The sequence below is a fragment of the Petaurus breviceps genome, unplaced genomic scaffold, assembly GCF_028583685.1.
Source record: "Petaurus breviceps papuanus isolate PSGF00001 unplaced genomic scaffold, PetGlider_PUasm1.0 90925, whole genome shotgun sequence".
NCBI lineage: Eukaryota > Metazoa > Chordata > Mammalia > Diprotodontia > Petauridae > Petaurus > Petaurus breviceps.
In genome coordinates this window covers 6957796-6980991 of record NW_027187380.1, presented here as the reverse complement: position 1 = coordinate 6980991, position 23196 = coordinate 6957796, and the positions used below count along the sequence as shown (strand labels likewise).

The window sequence follows — 23196 nt, the reverse complement described above, 5'->3', positions numbered from 1 at the left end:
TCTTCAAAGCCCAACTCTGAAACTTCTTGCTCCTTTGGGATATTAGCTTTGATAGCCGCTTGTGACATATCCTCAGAAGATTCTAAACGAGAGAGTCCATCACTGCCTTCAGGTGCTCCCTGTCCTACTGCAGGCAGGTCACTTTCAATCACTGGCATCTCTGGGGGAATTCTGGAGAGAAAATCATCTGGCAGAGGAATTTTGATATGATGTTCCACTGGCAAATGAGGGATTGCAACAGTTTCCTTAGAAGCCAAAGGAAAAAATATTTTCTGAGGTTCTAAACTCTCTGGTCTTGGAGAAAGCTGAGAAGGGAGAGGTGAATCTTGGGGTAAGGATTCATCAATGTCACGATCTTCATCATCCTCCCTTACCATGGCCCTTTCTTTCATAGGCAGTACCAGTGGGTAATCCCCAGGGCTTTTGGACTGTACAGACCCTGTGGACATATCTGAGCCTTGTTCCCCAGGCATATTAATGGCATCTTGGTCAATGGCCTCAGTATCATAATGTCCTGGTTCACTATGAAAGCTTTCATGGATCTCATGGCCTTCAACCCCCACTCTTAAATTCTCATAGTATCCTGATGGTTTTGAGCTTTCCAGCACAGTGGGCTTGGGAGATATCAAACTCTGCGCAGCTCTGCCTCCATCTTTCTGCTTTAAAGCTGGGCATATCTCCTTAATACCTTTCTCCAGGATAGGTGCCTCTGAGTAAACTGAATTGTCTTGAGAGGCAGTCATGCCTGGCTCTTCAGCTTCTTTTTTTCTCAAAGGCATCTGTGGTTTCTGAAAAGTTTCTTCCATGCTTACCTGATGTATTTGAGACTGAATCTCATTGGCTGAGAAATCCAAGATCTCTGACTCTTCCCTCTGACACTCTGCTGAGACTCTGAACTCCTCTGCATTTGGAGAGGCAGTGATGGCAAAATGTTAGCATGGGCATGTTGATGGTAAAAGAGAAGAAAGTCACTTCTGCATGGCTGGATGTTCACGTACCATTACCTGCTGTAGCCATTGTGAGTATGGAAGCTAAAATGAGCAGTATGAATGCTGCTTCCATACAATACAAGAACCTAGCAACTCGCCTATAGTATGGCATGGCAGCAAATCCATGGTCATTTTTTTTAACCTCTGAGCAGACCTAGACTGCTTGGCATGCTATGGCATGAGTTGTTTGAGTTAGGACAGCTTGTTTGAGATCCTTTTTGAATGTAGGTCCATAGGATAAGGTTTACCCACTGGCCTAGAAACACTATGGAATAATCAATATGTTATATAATGTGCACACTGATGTTCCAGGAGGCAGGGACCAAACTGGGCATGTGCTTGATCCAACGTCTAGGACTCTGTGAGATGCTTAATATATACCAAATACTACCATCACCAGGATAAAGCAGAGGGTCAAGGACAGTCATTTGGATTCAGTTACTCATGCTACCTTCTTGCCCTGTTCTCCCCACCAACTGTGGAGATTTGGTCCTAGTGAAGAGTCTCTGTGCCAGTGAGAGAAGAAATGTGCAAGTGACTCCTATCTATATATCTAAACATATATTTATATCTGTATCTATAGATCTATCTATATCTATATCTAAGCAAGAGCAGGAAATGTGCAAGTGATCCTTATCTAATTTGGCCAAGGCATCTCAATCCTACACCGTAACACCTTTTTCCAGTTTTTACTTTGTAAGTAGGAATGGCTAAAAGTTGAACCAAGGCTGTCTGTAGCAGAAAATAACAAGAAGTTTACAAATTATGCTTCTTCGTACATTTCTAATTCAATTGGTAGGGACCGAGGAACCCTTAGTAAATAAAGGCTGTTTGCAGATCACAAGTATGCTTCAATTTAACAAGCCTTACACTCAGGCTCATCAAATAAGGCAAAAGACTTCATTTATAAACAAATCCCCTATCTTGGAAATTGAAGTTTTTAAAGGGAAGGAGGTTGATTAGGGATTCCCCGATCAATTTGGGGACTCCTCGATCAACTTGATAAGAGTATAGGATATGAACAGGTTTGTAGGCACTTGAAGGGTATCTCACCAGGGGTGGTGTGGATGAACCCATGGGCACCAGGACAGAGAATTCCTGGTGGGTTTTTTCAATGACTGGAACTGCCTCCAAGGGAAGGACTCAAGAGGATGGACTCTTGAGACAAAAGTGAGTACGCAGACCAGCTCTGTCCTCTCTTGAACTTCATTTCTCTTTTCTACTATTCAGAAGACAGACCAAGGTATGGCACAGAAAATCTGTTTTCTAAGTGGCAGAAACCTGTATAGTCACATTCTCTTCCCCATAGAAATTAGAAATGACTGCCTTAGGGCAGAGACATGTGAAAACTGGCTGCCTATGCTTATAGGCAACAAAAGAGAAGAGAGTCTCAAAGTGGACATTCTGAAACTAAAAGATGAAGAAACCAGGGCTCTAATTTATTTTCTATAAAAGTACATGTCAGCGGTGTCCACTCAACCTGAAAGGGTAGTTGATGGATAATATTTGTGAACTTTAAACTCCCCTGTGGGAAGTAGGGTTTGAATGACCAAGGCAGCAGACTGGAGCTCTAGTGAGAGAAGAGAGATTTCTTGGGTAGTAGCAGCTTTGGAGGCTGTCATGTTTGGGTGACCTCAAGTTTAATAGCTGAAGGATCAGACCTTTTTAAAAAGAAGAAGATATGATAATGTAGCATTCCCCTTGGAAAAAGATGAGGATTGCCTTTTCTTGAATAGTCCTGCTTGGAGAGCAAAGTCAATGAATGGTTTGGACTAGGGGGAGGGGACTGTTTGTTTGGCATCCCCAACGTATGTTTATTTTCTAGGGGAATCCAAATTCTTTAATACATTAGTGTATCTTCAGCCCTCTCACAGGAAGATGGCATAGTCACTCCCAGACTTAGAGAGTCATCCTGTGGCTTGAATTTCCCCACTGGCTTTAGATCCAGAGCACTTAGATTCAAATCTGGAATCCAATATGGCCCATGTGAACTTGGGCAAATCCCTGTGCCTTGGTTTCTTCATCTGTAAAATGAGGAGGTTGGCCTCTGAGGTGCATCCCAGGTCTGATCTATGACTGTACAGGGACCTGGGCCTAGTGGGCACTTTATTAAACAACATTTGCTGAATAAACAAATTGTTGCTTTCTGAAGCACAAGACTGGCTTCTTTACAGTCCTGTTGCAATCTAGAAGCTTCCACAGTTGGTTGTTAAGAGTCTGTGCTCAGTCATTCTAAGAAATACTAAAGTAATAAATGTGAGGGATATAGAGAAGAATGGGAAGATTCATAGAAAGTGATGAAAAGTGAAGAGTCAGAAGAGTCAGCACACTACTCCATATCTGTACCATATGACTTGGCACCCTGACAAATGGATTCTAGAGAAATTCTAATCTGTGTTACTAAAAATTTTCTGATGCTTGATTGTGTGATACTCATATACATCTCCAAAACCAGGAGTATATGGTTTGTTGTTAGGGTTTTTTTGGTATTTTAATTATTTAAGTACACAACTGAATTTGTACCGACTACCTTTTTTTAGTTATAAAGGAACACAATATACTCCAATATAAAGTCTGGTAGAGATCTGGAATGAGTCTTCCTCCAGGAACAAACTAATTAACTCCATACAGTACCATTTATACTGCCCCACACGGATGATTCACTTTTTTTAGAGCATTCCCCACCCCCAATTCTCCCAAGCTACAGAAATACAGTAGCTGTCTTCTGACAACACAATGACTACATAGATGGGGCATTGAAAATCGTTTTAAAAAGCTACTCTCCCAATTAATGTATGAGTGACTCTTTAAGAAGTCAAGAGTCAATCTGAAGAATTCAAGATGAGAATCAACATGTCTGCCCTGCTCTTGCTCTGCCTGGTCCCAAAGAATGAGTTAGTTTCCCAAGTTCCCTGTCTCCCCATCTCCCCTTCCTGTCACCCTAGTGGGACATAGTCCACTGACCTTGAGAAACGTCTCCTGCTGCTTGGTCCTCCAGGTTAGGCGTGTCTCCAATACCTGCTTCTTCAGCTAATCAACACACAAAAAGAGAATATAAAAACAGTGAGTCAATACATATAAGGAACAACTGTTTACTATCGAGTACCAATTGGTACTTTTTGCAGGGAAGTTGGAAATAAAAGCCCACTTGGGCCAGCATTTAGTGCCATCCTTCTGGCTTCCTCTGGATAGGATAACTGGGTTCCTTCTTGTCTTTGTATTCTAAGTATCTAGCGCTGTGCCCTGTATATAGTGGGCACTTAAAAAAATAATAACATGTTTATTGAATTAAATTTAATTTATTGCTAATGACAGAGGAAAGTATAGTTTAAAATAATAAAGCTTCAAACTAGTCTTTTTTTTCAAAATCCATTTTTATTATCTTTTTATTTTTACATTACTCACATTTCCCAAAATGCCCCTCCTCTTCCTCCTCCTCTAAGGAAGTCATCCCTTATAATAAAGAATAAAAAAAAGGAAACAGTGCAACAGGATGAATTGACACATTATAAACTGTGTTCCATACCCCACAAGTGTGTGTGTGTGTGTGTGCATGGTGCAGGAGGGGAAGTATCTTTCACAGAGCTCTTCCCGGGGGGCCCAAGCTCGGTCATTACAACTTAAGAGCATTCAGATCTGTTTTGGTAGCACTGTCATTTCCATACACATTGCTGTAGTCGCTGTTGTTTTTGCTCTGCGCATCAGTCTCCGTGAGTTTTCTGATTCTTCTCTGTATTCTTCACATTCATTATTCCTTACAGTATAGTCCTATTCCCTTATACTCATTGACCACAATCTGCTTCCTAGTCTTCCCCTAATCCACAGGCATTTCTAATTCTTTGCTACAACATAAATGACTGCTATAAATATTGTGGAGTATGTAAGGTTTTTCTTCTTGCCACTATCCTTCTTCAGGTAGTAGACTCCCAGTGATCAAACGGTGTGGACATTTCAGTCACTTTTCTTTTTTGCTTTTTGGAGGGGGGAAGGCAGGTGGGGTTAAGTGACTTGCCTAAGGTCATATGGCTAGTAAGTGTTAAGTGTCTGAGGCCGGATTTGAACTCAGGTCCTCCTGACTCCAGGGCCAGTGCTCTATTCACTGCACCACCTAGCCGCCCCATCACTTTTTACCATAGTTTTAAATTTCTTTCCAGAATGGCTGGACCAATTCACAGTGCATCATCCACTAGTGCATTAGTGTCAACAAGTATTTATTATTAAGTATTTATCATGTGGTTGGTCCTAGGACATAAAGACAAAAGTGAAAGTCTCTGCCCTTAAAGAGAGGACATTCCAATGGGGAGAAATATGTATATATACCTAAGAGTATATACAGATTATGTGCAAAATGGATACAAAGTAATTCTTGGAGGGGGTACCCTAGCAACTTAGGGGGTAGTGGTGGGAAGAGGACCAAGAAAAAGATGGAGCTTGTACCGAGTCTTGAAGGAAACCAAGGATTCTAAGAGGTGAAAGAGAGGAAGGAATGTATTAAAGGCAAGGAGATAGGAGATGGAATGGGCTGCTAGGTAGAGAAGGTGCAGTGGATAAAGCACCAGGCCTGAAATCAGGAAGACCTGAGTTCAAATCCGGCCTCAGACACTTAGTAGATGTGTGATGCTGGATAAGTCACTTCACCCTGTTTGCCTCAGTTTCCTCATCTGTAAAATGAACTGGAAGAAGGAAATGGCAAACCACTCCAGTATCTTTGCCAAGAAAACTCCAAATGAGGTCACAACTGAAGTGACTAAACAACAAAAAAATGAGAGACGGAGTGTCCTGGGGGCAGAACAAGAAGTATAGTGAATAGGAAACAGATTAGAAGGAAGGGATTAAAAAGTAAGGATGAGGACAGCTAGGTGGCACAGTGGATACAGCATCAGTCTGGGAGTCAGGAGGACTTGAGTTCAAATTCAGCCTCAGATATTTACTAGCAGTGTGATGCTGGACAAGTCACTTAATCCTGATTGCCTCAAAAAAAAAAAAGTAAGGAGAATGGGAATGTAGTAAGAGGTCAGGTTGTAAAGAGCTGTAAACATCAAATAAAGGATTTTATGTTTTATCCTCAAGGTAATAGGGAGCCATTGGAGTTGTTTGAATGAGAGTAGGGATGACAGAATTAGACTTATATTTTAGGAAAATCATTTTGACAGCGGAGTGGACGATAGATTGGAGTATGGAGAAGCCTGAGGCAGGGAGACCAAATAGGAAGATACTTCAATAGTCTAGGCTAGTACTACTAAAGAGGGCCTGACCTGGATGGTGGGTGTGTGAGCAGAGAGGAGGGGAGATATAAATGTATGGATGTAGTGACTAGAAATGGGGGAGGGTGATAACATGTGGAAGGATGGTGGTACTCTCATGAATGATACCGAAATTTGGAGGAGGGCTAGGTTTAGGAGGTAGGATGATGAGATTTGTTTTAGACACAAAGGGTTTGAGATGTCTATGAGACATCTGGTTTGAAATGACCAGTAGATAAATTATGATATAGGACTAAAGTTTGGAAGAGAGATTAGGCATGGATGTAGATCTGGAATTCACCTGCTTAGAGGTAATAAATCCTTGGAGCTGATGAAGTCCCCACTAGAGGGAAAGAAGACAGAAAAGTAGGTGGCCCTGGGCAGAACCTCTTTCCACAACTCCTCCATGATTATTCTCATCTTATGTCTTCTTAGCCAATTAGCTGGTTTTGAGATAAAACCTGGGTAGTTTTTATTTGCGTTTCTCCCTGCCCCAACTCTCTTCCTCTTCACTTTCTCCCCCACCTCTTCCCTCTTTTGCCCTCCTCCTCCCTCTCATTTCTATCCCCTCCTCTCCCTCCCCTTCTTCTTTCTCTACTTTTTCCCCTCCCTCTCCTTTTTCTCCTCTCCCTCTCTTTAGTAAACTGGAGCAATGTTTTATACAGTTCATATGGCTCCTCTTTTATAGGAGCTCACACTATTGCACACTATTTTTTTTTCTCTTAAGGGAGGTTCTCATAAAGGACCTGGCTACTTGGTAGCAACAACCCTCCTTCTCTTCTGTGTAGGAGATGTACTAGGCTGTGCTAGTTAAACTTGTGAGATCCCCCAGCCACACTACTGGGAAAACTACCAAAAGCACAGACCCCACTGACAACATGGGGGGAAGGAGGAGAGTCCCCTCAAAATGAAAAAGCCTATGCAAGTAAGTGGCTCAGGCCTCCTCGGGCTCCTGACTGATGGGAGATACAGCAGTGCTATGTGTCAGCCCCTTACAGATCTCTGTAAAGTCCTCTTCCACCCTGACCACAAGAGGAAACTGAAGAGGTTCACATTCCAATCACATTAAGGTCATTCAATCACAAACGTCTCATGAGTTTTAGTTAGGTGGTACCAATTTTTTTTTCAGACCTGTGATAATTAGTGTGGGGGAACTCCAAGTGTGAAAACTCTCTCTACTGATACAGACCAGCAAATTGTTTGTAACTTTACGCTCAGAGGATTGCCTGATACACTGACAGGTAAGTAATTTGTCTGTGATCACAATGATTTTATGTGATTCTGATTCCCCCTAATGCCCCGATTTCCTTCTGTCAACATAAATGTGTTCAAGTACCTAGAATATAATGACTACAAGTATTAGGGTGGCTAGGTGGTACAGTGGATAGACTGTCAAGCCTGGAGTCAGGAAGACTCACCTCATTGAGTTCAAATCTGGCTGCAGACAGTTATAAGCAAGTGACCCTGGGCAAGTCATTTTACCCTGTTTACTTCAGTTTCCCCATCTGTAACATGAGCTGGAGAAGGCAATGGCAAACCACTATGATATCTTTGCCAAGAAAACCCCAGAGGAGGTAACAAAGAGTTGGGCCACAACTGAAAATGACTGAATAACAACAGGTACAGTAGAAACAAGAACTATCCAGCAAGAAGGGTAGTTCAGTCCTCAAGGTGTAGCCCTGAAGGGCAAGTTGACATTGCAGAGGGTAGAACAGCTTCCTAAGGGAGTACAGTGATGGATAAGGATGCTGGGTACCATTCCTGGAGAGATCTTCCTTTCTCTGAAAACTGCTTTTTGTTTAAAAATGTCAGCACATGGATCCCTTCACCAAGTCTGGTTTCCTGATGAGATCTGATCAATGGAAACATTCTTGTAACCAGTACAAAAGACCTTTTTGCAAATTGGTGTCTTATCCCAACGCTTCTAAACCTGCTTAGAGACATCACTGACCACATGATGATGTCATATCTGCTCCAAAATGCCATCGTCAGTAGCATCACCTCCTCAAATTGTTGAGCACTGATAGTGCTCAGAGAAGGAAGATTCTCTTAGGGATTTGGACAGATTATAGCACTGCCAGTCCACTGATTGTCAAGGAGACCGTCTCTAGGCACATTGGCAGTACTGCTGCTGCTAACTATAACAGTCTAGACTCTTCAATAGGCAGAATGAGCTTCATCTCCTAATCACAAACTCTGGCTTTCTAAACAAGAGGAAGATACTTTGGATACTGGGATGAATAAGCCATTCTCTTCCTGTGGGTGAAAGCTGTTTGCAAGCTGGAAGGGTCAACATGCACAGTAGAAGAGAGAGACAGAATCCAACAGGATCCCGATAGGATCGATCATTTGGCTAAATGTAAGTGACATTATTACATCAGGGACACGTGTTACAGGGATAGGACCTGGACGTGTGATTTCCTTGGCTTGGGAAATTTCCATCTAAGTTCCCTCTACCAATGCAGGCTGGCACCTTCTCTGCAACTCAGGGACAACTTATGTACACTTGGTGTGTTTTATTAGGGATTCTTCTTCTTGTGTACATTGGAGTAGATGGCCAACGCTGAAATTCTGCATGCTTTAAGCATTTGACCTAGGTATTTATAATATGGGACTATGGATAAGGAGTTGAGGAAACCCAATTTGTATCACTCTTCCAAGTAAAGGTCAGGACTTAGAAGAAAGGAAGAGATAGAAAATGAAGAGATGGATACAGAGATTGAGGGGTCAAAGAACAGAAATTTGGTTTTCTGGAGAAATCTTCAAGACTATGGAATAAAAGGTGCTGGTTAGGAATGGAAAGGATATCTATATGTCAATATTATAAAATAAGCCTTAAACTGATGATATTAAGCTCTGATAGAATGTTGAACACTAGCTATCAAATGGGAAGTGGTGGTGGGGGGAAGGGAACAATAGTAGAAGAAAAAACTAGGAATTTACAGAAGGAAAAAAAAACCCAGGAACAAGGGCTGTAAATAAAGACTCAGATATTCCTATATCAATACACAGATAACAGGATGATAAATTTACAGCTGAAAGTATTTTATCAAGGTCACTCTTCTCTTTTTTTGCAGATGAGAAAATGGAGGCACAGAGAAATTAGCTGACTTGCCTAAAGTCATACAGCTAAAGAATTGGAGAAAGGATTTGAACCAAGGGTTTCTTTTTTTAATTCCAAATCCAGTGTTTCATTAACTATGCTTTACTGTCTCTTGAGCATTTTTGTTTAGTCATGTCTGCCTTTTTGTAACCTTATTTGAGGGTCTCTTGGCAAAGATACTGGAGTGGTTTGCCATTTCCTTCTCCGGTTCCTTTCACAGATGGTGGAACTAAGACAAGCAGGCTGAAGTGACTTGCCTAGACTCACACAGCCAGTAAGCGTTTGAGGTCACATTTGAACCCAGGAAGATAAGTCTTTCTGACTCCAGGCCTCGCACTTTATTCACTATGGAGCCACCTAACTGCCCCCTCTTGAGTACAGGCAAGTTCAAATTAAACTTGACCTTCAATGAAAGAAGGTTTAGTAGGGTGACACTCACAAGCCTTGGTAGCATGAAATTCATCACTGAAAAAGAGTTACAGAAGAGTAGATCTTTTTTGAAGGAAACCTTCCACAATCTTGTAGAAGAAGATGGGGCTAAGCAGCCCGCAATGGAAAGTATACACTTTAATTTCCTCATCTGAAGAATGGGGGGGCTGGATTAGGTTTTTAACAGGTCTCCCAGCTCTAGATATATGATCTGATATAGTGATGTTGAAAACCATTAGATTGAGGGGGTAACACAATATGGTGATGATAAAGAGGAAAACTCTAATACTAATAATATATTATATATTAATGTAATAATATCTAATAATGTACTGTATAGCTTATATAATATATAAATAATATAGTAATATAATATTACACAATATTATAAGTGAATAATATATTGATATTATAATAATATATAATAACAAATTACCTCCTAAGATGAAGGGAAAAATGATAAATTTCTGATTCAGATGATTAAAAACTGGTATCAAAACAAGTGTATATATGCATATATATGTAATTAGTGGCAGGACACAACAATTACATGGATATCTGTTGGAAATCTCATTTCACACAAAAAATAGATTATCAAAGTAAACTCTTGTCTTGTTGACAATTTCACCTCTTCTAATAAGTTAGAAAAAGCAATAGAACATAATTCACTGTGGAGAAACTAACTGGTGAAATGGAAGTGATGGGAAAATGGGAGAAAGCAATCATGTCCTTCTGAAGTCTGTGATAGGTGAGGAGTGTAAAGAACAGATATAGTCAGACATATAACCTGGATTTTAGGAGAGTGGTTTTCAAAAAGTTTAGGGAAAAGTTCATCTGGATATTAAGGCCATAGTCTCTTAAAGGGAAGATATTTAAATGGAAGGAAGGCTCTCAAAAGACCAATCTCTGATGACACAATTTCAAATGAACACAATGAAAAAGAAAGGGGGAGAAGAAAAGAAAAGGAGGCAGCATCTACAGAGATGAATATAGCTACACAGGAAACTCATGAATTAGGATTCAAACAGAGACACATAATCAAAGAATCCCCAAAGATCAAAGTGATCACTTTCTCAAATAGATCTCTGTCTGAACTGTCTCTGTTACTTCTTCCATTTCATATCAAGCATATTTGGGGATATGTTGAATCTACCCTTTAGGTAGTGGTCTTTTATATGTATTTAAATTTAAAAACATAATTCTGAGAAAGGATGCAGAGGCTTCACCAGAATGCCATGAAGACCATCTGACACAATAATGGCTAAAAACTTCTGAGTTAAAATGATATGGTTCTGGCTTAAAGAACACATCATTTTTATTTCTGTATCCCCAGCACTAGTAAAGGTCCTTCCATGTTGTAGCAACTTAACAAATGTTTATTCAATTGTTTATAGACTGAAAGAGTAACAATAGCTAATTGCTCCCATTTTTTGGTATTAATATGGTTACAAAACGCACAGTCTATCATTTGATCCATAAAACAACACTGAGATGAGTAGTATGGGGGTTTTACATATGTTAGAACTGAGGCTCACAGAGATTGTTTTCTGCCTGAAGTCATACAGTGAAGTTAAGTTGTGGGATGGACTTAAAATTATTAGTGGCAGGATGGCTTATGTTTATAAGCAAGATAAGTGGCAGCTAGATGGCCCAATGGATAGAACATTGGGCCTGAAGGCAGGAAAACTTACCTTCGTTTGTTCAAATCCGGCCTGGGATACTTTGGAGAAGGAAATGACAAACCACTCCTGTATCTTTGCCAGGAAAACCCCCAAATGGGGTCACAAAATGTTGGACACGACTGAAAATGACCGAACGTTCCGAAGCAAGACAGGCTACTGAATGTTATGAATAATACACAAGACAACAAAAAGGATTCGACACACAATTTCAAAAAATCAATTGTATAAGTGCAGGGTGGAGTACTCGTTACTAGTTGATTAAATTTCAGGTGAAAAAAGACCTGTAGGTTTTAGAAAACTTCAAACTTCTTAAGAGTTAATAATACAATATGGCAGTCAAAAAAGCTACATTGGGCTACATTAATAGAATGAATGGCCCCCAGAACAAGGGTAGTAATCATTCTCCTGTACTCTCAGCTGGTTAGATTACATTCTGAGTACAACAACAGCTTCTAAGTGTCACATTCCTAGAAGGACATTGACAAGTTGATATGTGTCCAAAGGAGAGCAACCAAGGTGGTGAAGGATCTCAAACTCATGTCATACAGGGATAAGATGGAGAGGCAGTATGGTGCAGAGGAAAGAGACTGAACTGAGCTCTTATCTCAGATCTGCTACTTTTTACCTGTGCAACTTTAGACATATTACTTCACCTCTGTGCCTCAGTTTCCCCATCTGTGGAATAAAGGGTTTGAACTAGATGATTTCTAAAGTCCCATCCAGTTCTAAAACTAAGATCCTATGATCTTGTGGATATGGGCTATGTAAAGTCTGGAGAAAGCCTAAATACGTAGAGAGGGCATGAAAGCCAGTTAGACTTGTTTCACTTGGCCCCAGAAGGCAGAACTAGAAATGGCAGATGGAAACTGCAGTGATGCAGACTCTAGCTCAATGTAGATGAAAAATTTCTAACAATTAAGTAAGGGAAGCCAGATGGTGCTATGGATAGAGTGCTGGGCCTGGAGTTAGGAGGACCTCAGATCAAATCTAGCCTCTGACACTTGGTAGCTGTGCAATCGATCCTGCGCCAATCGCTTCAGCCTGTTTGCTTCGGTTTTCTCATCTGTCAAGTGAGCTGGAGAAGGAAATGGCAAACCACTCCAGTATCTTTGCCAAGAAAACCCCAAATGGTGTCAAAAGAGTCAGACACAAATGATCAACAGTAACAATTAAGTGCTGTCCAAAAGTGGAATGGGCTGCCCAATCAGGAAGTGAATTCTTCATCATTGTATATCCATTATGCAAAGACTGGATTAGGCAATCATTTGTTTGAAGTATTTTAAATGGAACTCTTGCTCACATATAACAGAGACTAGATGATCCCTGACCTTTCCAAATCTGTGTGTCAGAAAGGTTTTAAAAGACATTTTGGGGGCAAGAAGAGGAACAAAGAAGGGGGAGGGACATCCACTGCTTGGGACATACAGTATAATATTTACATTTAACAGACAAAACAGAAATACTAAATTTCTTTCCATCTTGGAAATAACTTTCAGTCTTGTAAGGGTAGAATAAACAAATCAGAGATGGAATTTGATGCTAAAGATAGAGGAGGAGGTGTTAAGAGAGTGCCAGGCAACTTTAAATGAATTCAAGTCTCTTAGCCTCCTGGATAAAGCACATCCAGGGGGCTGGAACAACTCCCTAGTGTTACTGCTAAATCACCACTGGAAGCTGTGGGGAATTGGGGAGAGAGGAAAGCTTCCTAGAGAGCTAGGAGATGGGCAATGTCCTCAAAAGGCTAAGAACATGAACCCTGCAACTACAGTTTGATTTCAATTCCAGGCAAAAATTCTACAATGGTTATCCTGGGAGTACCAGGAAAGGAAAGCAGGGATCCCTAGAAGTCAGCATAAATTTGCTCAGAATAAATTGCGCCAGCCTAACTTTATTTTATTTTTCAACAGTTAACAAAGAAACGATGCAGACAGTATACATCTGGATTTTAGTAAGGCATTTTGGGGCAGCTATGTGGCACAGTGGATCTGGAATGTCAAGTCTGGAGTCAGGGAGACCCAAGTTCAAATCTGGCCTCAGACACTTAGTGGCTGTGTGACCCTAGGCAAGTCATTTTACCCTGTTTGATTCAGTTTCCTCATCTGTAAAATGAGCTGGAGGAGGGCAAACCACCCTAGTATCTCTTCCAAGAAAACCCCAAAGAGGGTCACAAAGTAGGACATTAGTGAAAAACGAGACTGAACAACAACAAAAAGACCTATTTGGCAAAAAATCTTTCATTATATCTTATGGAAAGGATGGAGAAATGTTAGCTGAATGATGGTACTATCATATGAATTTGTAGATGGTTGAATCTAAGAAAGTGGAGATTAATGGATTGATGTCGACCCAAAGAGAGCTTTCTAGTGCTCTGTCTCCTCAGTCCTGTTATGATCAACATTTTAATGAATGAATTAGATGAAGACATCGTTGGGAGACTGCCAGTAAGGATGATGATATAAAAGGTTATGGTCACATCTAAGTAGTTCTCCAATGAACATGAAAAAGGGCACCAGATGAAATAAGTCAATAAAACCAAAGGGAAATACAAGTAAACTTTGCTCCGGTCCAGGATGGCACAAAGAGAATGGCCAGAAACCCTGCAGGACCTCTGATCAGGGGAGCTTTTGGAGGGGCTCAAAGTCTGTGCAAACATAAGGAAATGAAGCCAGGTACAGACTGTTAGAAGCATAGTAGGTTCACCTACCACAGGAAGAACTGGGGCGCTGGTCAACTGGAGAGAGAAAAACCTTAGGGAAGAAGATCTGGCTTCAAGGGCCATCTCCTCACTGCTGGAGTCATTCCCTTCACAGATGCTACCAAGGTCAAACAGGGGTAGGGAGTCTGCAGCCTCAAGGCCACACATGGCTCTCTAGGTCCTCAAGTGCAGCAGACTGAATCCAAACTTCACAGAACACATCTAAGGAGATTACAGAACAAAAGGATTTGTTCTGTAAAACTTGTACTCAGTCAAAAGGCCACACCCAAGGACCTAGAAGGCCACACATGGCCTTGAGGCAGGATGTTCCCCACCCCTGGCTCTAAGGGGTGACCCTCATAGATTGGCTTACATTTGACAACAGAAGCTGAAGGATGTTTTGACAGTTGTTTTTAGGAGGCACATAGTTCACCATGGCTATATCCATTTCAAACTCGTGATAATGATAAAGCTAACATTACAAATTCCTATCTAGGCCAACTAAAATAGTTACAAAGCAAGCTGTACCACCACCACCAATAGCAATTAAAAGTAGTATCTAGCATGTATATAGCACTTTACAAATATTTTATCCTTGCAATAACTGTGGGAAGTAGGTGCTATTATTATCTCCATTCTGTAAACAAAGAAACTGAGGCAGACTGCCCAGGGTCACACAGCTATTAGGTGTTTGAGACTGACCCTGGCAGATAGGAGCTATTATTATCCCCAATTTATAGCTGTGGAAACCGGAGCAGTCAAAGTAAAATGACTTGCCCACGGTCACACAGCTCGGAAGACTCTGAGGCCAAGATCTGCACTCAGGGCTTCCTGACACTGTGCTACCAGCTGCCTTATTTAGAGAAAGATATCATGATCTGGACAGTGCTTGGCCATGTCTCTGCTGTACTACTAGACCCTACTGTATCTTCAAATAGGGACTGTGTGGGCAAATCTCTATTACACTCACCAGACATTTATTAAGGACTTATTGTGTTCCTGGCAGTAAGTACTGGGGAAACAAAGACAAGAGCAAAAATAATCCTGCGTCCAAGGAATTTGCATTCTAACAGGGCAGACAAAACACAGATATGGACATGTAGAAGATACAAAATAGAGGCAAAGTAATAGATTGTATGGTGTAGGGAGGGAAGGTAATATCACAGCAAGCTTGTGAAAACAACAGCAATACTGTTTTAAGAACAGCTTTGAGCAAATAAATAATTTTATTTGTAAATATTGTATAATACCCAGACTATTATATAATACCCAAATTAACTACAAAGGGTGTATGAAGGAAGACGCTATCTGTGTCCAGAGAAAGAAGTGATACATAGATATATAGAATGATTTTACCAATACATATATATGTATGTATATATGTATACATATTTGTGTCTAATGGTAGCCATTTCTAGTGAGACAAATGATTATTTCTCTCTTATATTAAATAACCAATTATGGAGAAGATCCAGTTTTTTTTCTCCTTTTCCTATTTCAAAGTCCAGTCTTTCAACGAGATCTTTGACTTTGCCCAAAATTTACCCCACCTAGACCATCCTAACTAGATGGAGTTGTTGCCCCATCCAACTAGAAAAACCTAACAAAGAAAATCTAGTCTGGGTGCAATCTAGCCCACTGTGTTCTAGTCAGAATAGACTAGACTTTCTAGTCAAAGTTTGAGTGACTTTGCCATTTCCCCCAGTCCCTCACCAGAACAGGTCCTCCTCTCCTTATAACATTCATGCTCTCATTACTTGTTAACCAATCAGAGTTGATTTCCACCCTCAGGAAAATCCACTCTCCAAGGGCATATGAACATCGAGTGGGTTCCATGAAGGGTCCCTGGTATTCGAGAGTGCCCTTGACCCCTTTTATTAATTATCTGGTAGCAATAATTAATAAAATGATTAATTACCCAGAAACTATGTCTCTCAAACTTTTTATACATCACATTAGAGTGGGGGGAAGGAGAAAAAAAGGGGAAAAAAGGGAAATTTATGTAACTTTATTACATATCTAAAAGGAACAGCAAGATGCAAGGTGTACATAATAGATTTGCAGTGTCATGTGCCATCATAATTTTTAAAAATACTGTCATAAAATGCTCATTTTATTCCATAAATTGAAAATAAAATATTTTTTTAAAAGAAAAGAAGAAAAATTTAAAATACTAAACAGAAGAGTTTGTATTTGATCCTTAGAGGTAAAAGAATGGGGGGAGGTGGAGGTGTCACTAGAGTTTTTGAATAGGAGAGAGACTTAGACCCACGCTTTAGGAAAATCATTTTGGGAGTCGTATGGAGAATGGATTAGACACAGCAGGGGTGGGGACTGCACTTGAGGACCTCTACTGCACTAGAGGGCCGTGTGTGGCCTCGAGGCTGCAGACTCCCTACTCCTGTTTGACCTTGGTAGCATCTGTGAAGGGGGAAGCAACAGTGAGGAGATGGCCTTAAAGCCAGATCTTCTTCCCTGAGGTTTTTCTTTCTCTCCAGTTTGACCAGCGCCCCAGTTCTTCCTGTGGTAGGTGAACCTACTATGCTTCTAACAGTCCGTACCTGGCTTCATTTCCTTGTGTTTGCACAGACTTTGAACCCCCCCCAAAAAGGCCACATGTGGACTTCTAGATCCTCAGGTATGGCCTTTTAACCGAGTCCAAGTTTTACAGAACAAATCTTTTTATTAAAGGAGATTAAAGGATAAAAGACAACTGTGAGGTTGTCTCTGTGAAGAGAATCGAGAGATTTGAAACAGAGGGATCAAAGAGGAGGCTACTGAAGGACTTTAGATGAGAGGTGATAAGGCCCTGAATTAAAGTGGTACTTTGTGAGTGGAGAGAATGGGGGCATCTTTGAGAGATGCTATGGAGCTAGAAAAAATAAGATTGGCAGCTGCTTGGTTATGGGAGGTGGGCAAAATCAAAGCTCAAGGATGATAACACAGGTGCGAGCCCGAGTAACAGGAAGGATGGTGGTGCCCTGGGCAGAAACAGGGAAGTTTAGAAGAGAGATGGGTTTTGAGGGGAAGAAGATTCCTTTTGGACTTACTGAGTATAAACCCTGTGGGGGCATTTAATTTGTAATGTCTGATTAATGAGGCTGTGCTAGAGCTCAGGAGAGAGGCTTAGGCTGTATGCCCATACACAGGGGCAGCTAGGTGGCCCTGGAGTCAGGAGGACCTGAGTTCAAATTTAACCTCAGACACCTACTAGCTGTGTGACCATGGGAAAGTCACTTAAAAAGAAGGCTCTCATGAAGCTGAATGCCAGATTGTGAAGGCTTTAAAAGAGAGTAAGAAGAACAGAGGTGGAAGCACCCAGTGTAGATAGCTTTTCAAGGAGTTTATTTGAGAATGGGAGGAGAGATAGGATAGCAGCTGGCAGAGACAGTAGGATCTAATGAAGGTTGTTTTTTGTTACCTGGCTATATTTGGAGGCAGCAGAGAAGGAAGCAGAGGACAAGAAGTGAATATTAGAAAGAAAGGGGACGGTGGAGCCAAAATGCCAGAGAAGATAGGAAGGGGTGGTCAAGGACATGTGCAGAACGGCTGGCCTTGGCAAGGAGAAGGACCACTTCTTCATCAGAGACTGGAATAAAGGAGGAGATAGTGTGGGAGAAATTCAGGGGGAAAAGAGATGGGGAGAAGAAGGAGCTTGTGGCAAATGGTTTAAATTTTTAAAAATAAAGTTTGAGGCAGTTCTCAGTAGAGAGGCTGGGGGTAGGAGGTATGGTTGGCTTGAGAAGAAAAGAGAAGGTCTGGAACAGCCACTGTGGTAAGTGGGATAGAGAATCACTTAGGGACTTAGCCTTGCTTCAGTAAGGGTCCAGTTGAGATTCTTGTTGTTCAGTTGTTTTAGTTGTGTCTTTGTGACCCCATTTGGGGTTTCCTTGGCAAAGATACTGGAGTGGTTTGCCATTTCCTTCTCCAGCTCAGTTTACTGATGAGGAAACTGAGGCAAACAAGGTAAAGTGACTTCTCCAGGGTCATACAATTTGCAAGTGTCTGAGGTCAAATTTGAACTCAGGAAGATGAGTCTTCCTGAATCTGGACCTGGTGCTCTAACCACCTTGCTGCCCTCCAACTGATATTAGAGAACCTAAATTTACTGTGGACACAAAGAGTCAGTTTAGTTTTGTAACTCCTTTTACCTCCCTTCAGTTACATTTGAATAGCAGATGGTGAGAGTAAGACAGAGTTGGCATTTGACAAGGCACAATGGTGAAGGACAAGGTGGTAAGAGATTTGAGAGTACAAAATGGTGGTTATGTAAAGAGTACAAACTCAAGTAGTTCTCTAAAAAGACAGTAGTCTGAGCAGGGGTGATGGCCAGGGAAAATGGCAAGGGTTGGAGGAATGGTCTGATAGGTTGGAGAAACTAGAAGTCTTGGCAAAGGGGTAGGTTTAGGGATACTGGAAGGGAGAGAGAGACAGACAGAGAGAGAAGGGAAATGATAAAAGACTATGGGAGGATAAAGGAAGCTCGGAGTTCTTGAAACTTTGGGCAGTGTAACACTTAGAGGGGAATAGCAGAAGCAAGGGTATGGCCACTGCCGTGTGTAGTTAAGGAGGAGCAGAGGAATGGGTCAGGAGAGCAGAGTGGACTGAGGAAGTTAAGGCATTTGAGGTAACATCAGAGTGTATATTGCAGTTCCCTAGTGTAAGGAGTGGAGAGGGAAACCAGACACCAAACTCAATCACTGATTTGGTGCAGAATAATAATCACAGAAATAGTAATAATAGCCACTCAACCACTGATTCTGTGGTTCTTTATCCACTGACTTCATGAAAAGAGGCAGAATAACAATCACAGAAATAGAAATGGTAATAATAATAGCCTACATTTAGGGGGTGCTTCAAGGTTTAAATATTGTTTTCTTCATAACACTCCCCACCTGCAGCCCTTGTTCTAGAGAAGGGGTGGGGAACCTGTAGCCTCGAGGTCACACATAGCCCTTTAGATCCTTAAAGGTGGCCCTTTGACTAAATCCAAACCTCACAGAACAAATCCCCTTAAAAAAGGATTGGCTCTGTAAAACTTGAACTCAAAGGCCGCACCCGAGGGCCTCAAGGTCATAGGTTCTCCACCCTGGCTCTAGAGGCTACAAAGAAAAATTACATGGAAGTTTGGAAGTCACTAAGCTCGTGTAGTTTTTAAGTGACAGGGACAGGTACCATCTTGTACTGTTCCATGTTTTCATGTATTAGGATGCCAAATGAACTTGGGCACTGATGGATGCTTCTCAACACTTTCTACAATCACAGTGGGTGAAATACACCATGGAGAAAGAAAAGTCATGTAAGTGGTATTAGCAACTCAGTTCATTGCTAAGTGCTGGTAATGGGGATCTCGGGGAAAAGTGGTCAAGCATGGGCTCGAATATCAGATCTTGTGCCACATGATGGACAGACAACAAGGTGATGGAGGCCAGAGGTTAAGTCACAGATTTATCAGTGAATGGCTAATGTGTAGTCAGCTTATACTGGTGACTGAGCTCAAGGCTGTCTAGGAAAGGCCAGAGTGACTGGCAAAGTAAAGAAGGCTTGTATATCTGTTTTGAGTCTGCATGTGGGTAGGACTTGGTAGCAAGCTCTGGACCAAAGTTGTGGGCTCAATGAAGCTGTGATTTATCAGGTTAACACAACAAATGTCACAGCCAAACTTTCTGAGCAGCTCTTCCATAGCATCCCCTACCAGAAGAGCAGAGAAAGGAAACCAAAGTACAGCTGGGATGAACCTTCCCCCTCCTCAGTGTAGATGCTACTCTTAAGGAAAATCCCTTGGCTGGGCCCATGAGGCACCATTAGCTCTCCTACTGGAGTCTCAAAAAGTCCTCACCTGTGGTTCCTTCAGGTATCTCCACCTGGGCTGCAGTCTGATCTTCATTTTCCTGCTCATCCACTAAGGGTGCTGTCACATCTGGAAGGCACCAAGAGTCAGCTTTAAGAGGTGCCTGGAGGATGCCAACAGGTTCCACCTTGCCTTGGGTGGCATGGTAGGAGAAAGGGGGAGAGGCAAAGCAGAGGCGACGAGATCACATGCAAAAACAATGGCAAAAAAAGCAAAAACCAGAGCAACAAGCTACTCGGAGGCCTAGCACTCATCAGTAAAGAAGCACATGGTATTCTGGCCATGCAATGGCAGCAAAGGAAACATACAGCCTATTGGCAATGGAAACCAGGGACAGCCAACCTTCCAAGTCTATACACAAGGTCACACATCCATAGAGTGGTTCTGGACAACTTAAAAAAACGGTGAAGATAAGATGAGGCTTAATCACTGTCTTTCCCCTGGTACAGTGTGGGAACCTCCTTTTAGAGGGATATTTAACAACAGAGAGGCAATTATCTGTGTGGCACAGTATGGGCAGGCTTATATTTCTCAACCCGGGTTACAAAGGAAAATAATTGATGCCTGGAGTTGGTGCCAGCCCTCTTGTCAAGATGGAGCTAATGAATGCTTTTCACACAGCCTGCCAATTTGAAATTTCATTTCTCTATCCCCATTCCCAACTCCCCCACATCTGAAAGACCCTCTGATGTTCAGAGCCTTCCTACAAAGGCAGAGAATTGTCAGTCTTTGAAAGTTTTCCAAGTTTGGATGCCTAGGAGTCCCATGTTAATTAAGAGCCTCCCAAATGCAGCTCTGGGCTTCCAAATAGAGGTTAAAGGGCAATATTGTTTGCCTATATCCTTGCTGCTGGAGAAGGAAATGGCAAACCACTCCAGTATCTTTGCCAAGAAGACTCCAAATGGGGTCATGAAGAGTCAGACACGAGTGAAATGATGGACAACAAATATCTTTGCTACCCTTGGGTCTGGGTCAGAGCTCTCAGAGAATCTCTGAGGATAAGGAACCATCCTCCACTTCTCTACAGAAAACTCTTGAGCTTCTGGGTATGAGGTTTTAAAAAAACAAACAAAAAACGTTTGTTGTTGGCATCTTGGATGTGACATCACCTGATGCTGAAGCCTAGAGGAAGGCAAGAAGCCAAGAGATCCAAGAACAGCCGTAAGGGACATTGAACAATGAACAACTATCATTGCTGACATTGTCAAGGGAGTCAGGTGGTCTTGGTAGCATCTTGAGAAAAACAGGAAGCATTTTATCTTAGTCCTGAGTAAATTTGTGGTATTAAGTTCCAAATGTGTCTCCCTGACAAGACTGAGTTCCAAGAATATAAGGAGGATGAGAGGCACCTTAATCTACAGGCAGTTAGGCAATAAGAGTGTTGGAGCTGGAGAGACCTCAGTTCCAACACTCCTTCAGACATTTACTAGCTGTGAGACTTGGGCAAGTCATAACCTTTTAGCCTCAGTTTCCTCATCTGTAAAATGGGGGTAATAATAGCACTTACCTCCCATAGTTGGCATGAGAGTCAAAGGAGATCTTTGGCTTAGAGATCTTTGCTTTACCCATTAACCTAAACTTTGGCTTAAATAAAGCAGCCATATAAAAGTGAGCTATGAGCATAAGTAGAAAGTAATTTGGGCTTTGAGTCGGGAGACCAGGTTCAAACTCTGGCTCTGACACCTCTAGCTATGTGGTCATCAGAAAATGACTTCACCCCCTCAGCCTCAGTTTCTTTATTTGTAAAATGGAAACAATAATTTTTATACTATTCTACCTCATGAGGTCATTGTGAGAAAAGCACTTTGTAAACCTCAAAGAACTAAAGTGAGGAATATTTACCATATTTTCTTTATATCACACTTCAGTTATAACATACTTGGTATCCTCTAAGGATGAGGCAGCTCAGTGGACAGAGCACTGGGCCAGGAGTCGGGACGACCTGAGTTCAAATCTGCCCTCAGACATACACATCACACTAGCTGTGTGATCCTGGGCATTTCACTTAACCCTGTTTGCCTAAGGAAATGGCAAATGACTTTAGTATCTTTGCCAAGAAAACCCCACGGCCAGTACTGGTGTGCTATGGTCCATGGAGTCATGAAGAACTGGACGCAACTGAATGGCTGAACAAAAGGACACCAAAGAATCACACAATCTCAGAGTTTGAAGGGACCACAGTGGTCTAATTTAATCTACATATGAATAAAAATCCCTTCTAGAATATCCTTGACAAGTGTCTCAAATCTCACTGTGCTCTTGGTGCTGAGTACACAGAAGATGCTCAATAAATGCTTACCCAATAAATCACAAGAGAGAATCTTGGAGAGGCACTGTCCATTGTACAGTGAGAAGGGAGTCAAGGCAGCCAGCCTGCTCCTGATGAGATACATTTTGTGGTACATTTTGCTTGGGTAAATTTTCAAGGCCTGAAGGGACGACTGGAGTGCAGCTTATGGCTGCTCTGAACCATCCTAGAGAGAAAAGAATATGACTGACACGGGAAAAGATGATTTGGGAATCTAACAACACATAAGATGCTTTACAAGGATGCAAAAGTCTTTGAGGAACAAGACTAAGAAGCTAGGGGTCTAGGCCATAATTGGGCACAGAGCCCAAGGAATGGCAGACCCAGATCTGATGGTGGAGCAATGGGGGAAGGGACGGAAGGATAGGTGTGACGTACCCACACTACAGAAAGGAACACTTCCAGAAAGCTCTGCATCCAATGCATAGACCTAAGAGAGTGCTGCCACTGTAATGAGTGAGTTGTTGGTGAATGGAAGAGAACGCCATGTGGCTCTGAAACATTCTCAGGGCCCATTCCTGGAAACCTAAAAAAGCATTTCTCTGTTCTAGGAGTACAGGGAACACTTGCTCATTTGGTCAGAGAAGGATGAAATGGATTGGTCGTAAGCAATGCAAAACACAGGCAAGGAGCATGGCCAGGCACTGGGTGGAGGGAGCAATGAAAGAAGGAAGTCCCCCACCTTCTGTAGTTGGAGTGCTCTTAGCAGATGTTTCAGAGACCTGTTCATCCGATCCATCATCGGCTGGGATGTGAGGAGAATATCCTGTAACATACACAAGGAACCCTTCAGAATGACTGCCCCTCCTCCTGCCTAAGCCATGAAGACCTTCTATTGTTGCTGAGGGCTGTGTGTGTGTGTGTGTGTGTGTGTGTGTGTGTGTGTGTGTGTGTGT

General features: G+C 41.9%; 1 protein-coding gene across 5 annotated transcripts in view; it reads right to left on the bottom strand.

Moving 5' to 3' along the window:
* MAPT (microtubule associated protein tau) overlaps nucleotides 1–23196 on the bottom strand; it is a 165365-nt gene that overhangs the window by 62382 nt on the left and 79787 nt on the right. For 3 of the 5 annotated variants that reach the window (XM_069076206.1, XM_069076209.1, XM_069076205.1), the window contains exons 3-5: nucleotides 22983–23066; nucleotides 19981–20061; nucleotides 3954–4019 (exon numbers count right to left, since the gene is read on the bottom strand). In XM_069076206.1, the coding sequence (XP_068932307.1) occupies nucleotides 3954–4019; nucleotides 19981–20061; nucleotides 22983–23066 (231 nt within the window). The remainder of the gene's footprint in view (nucleotides 1–3953; nucleotides 4020–19980; nucleotides 20062–22982; nucleotides 23067–23196) is intronic. The other 2 variants (XM_069076207.1, XM_069076208.1) reach the window with 2 other exon arrangements.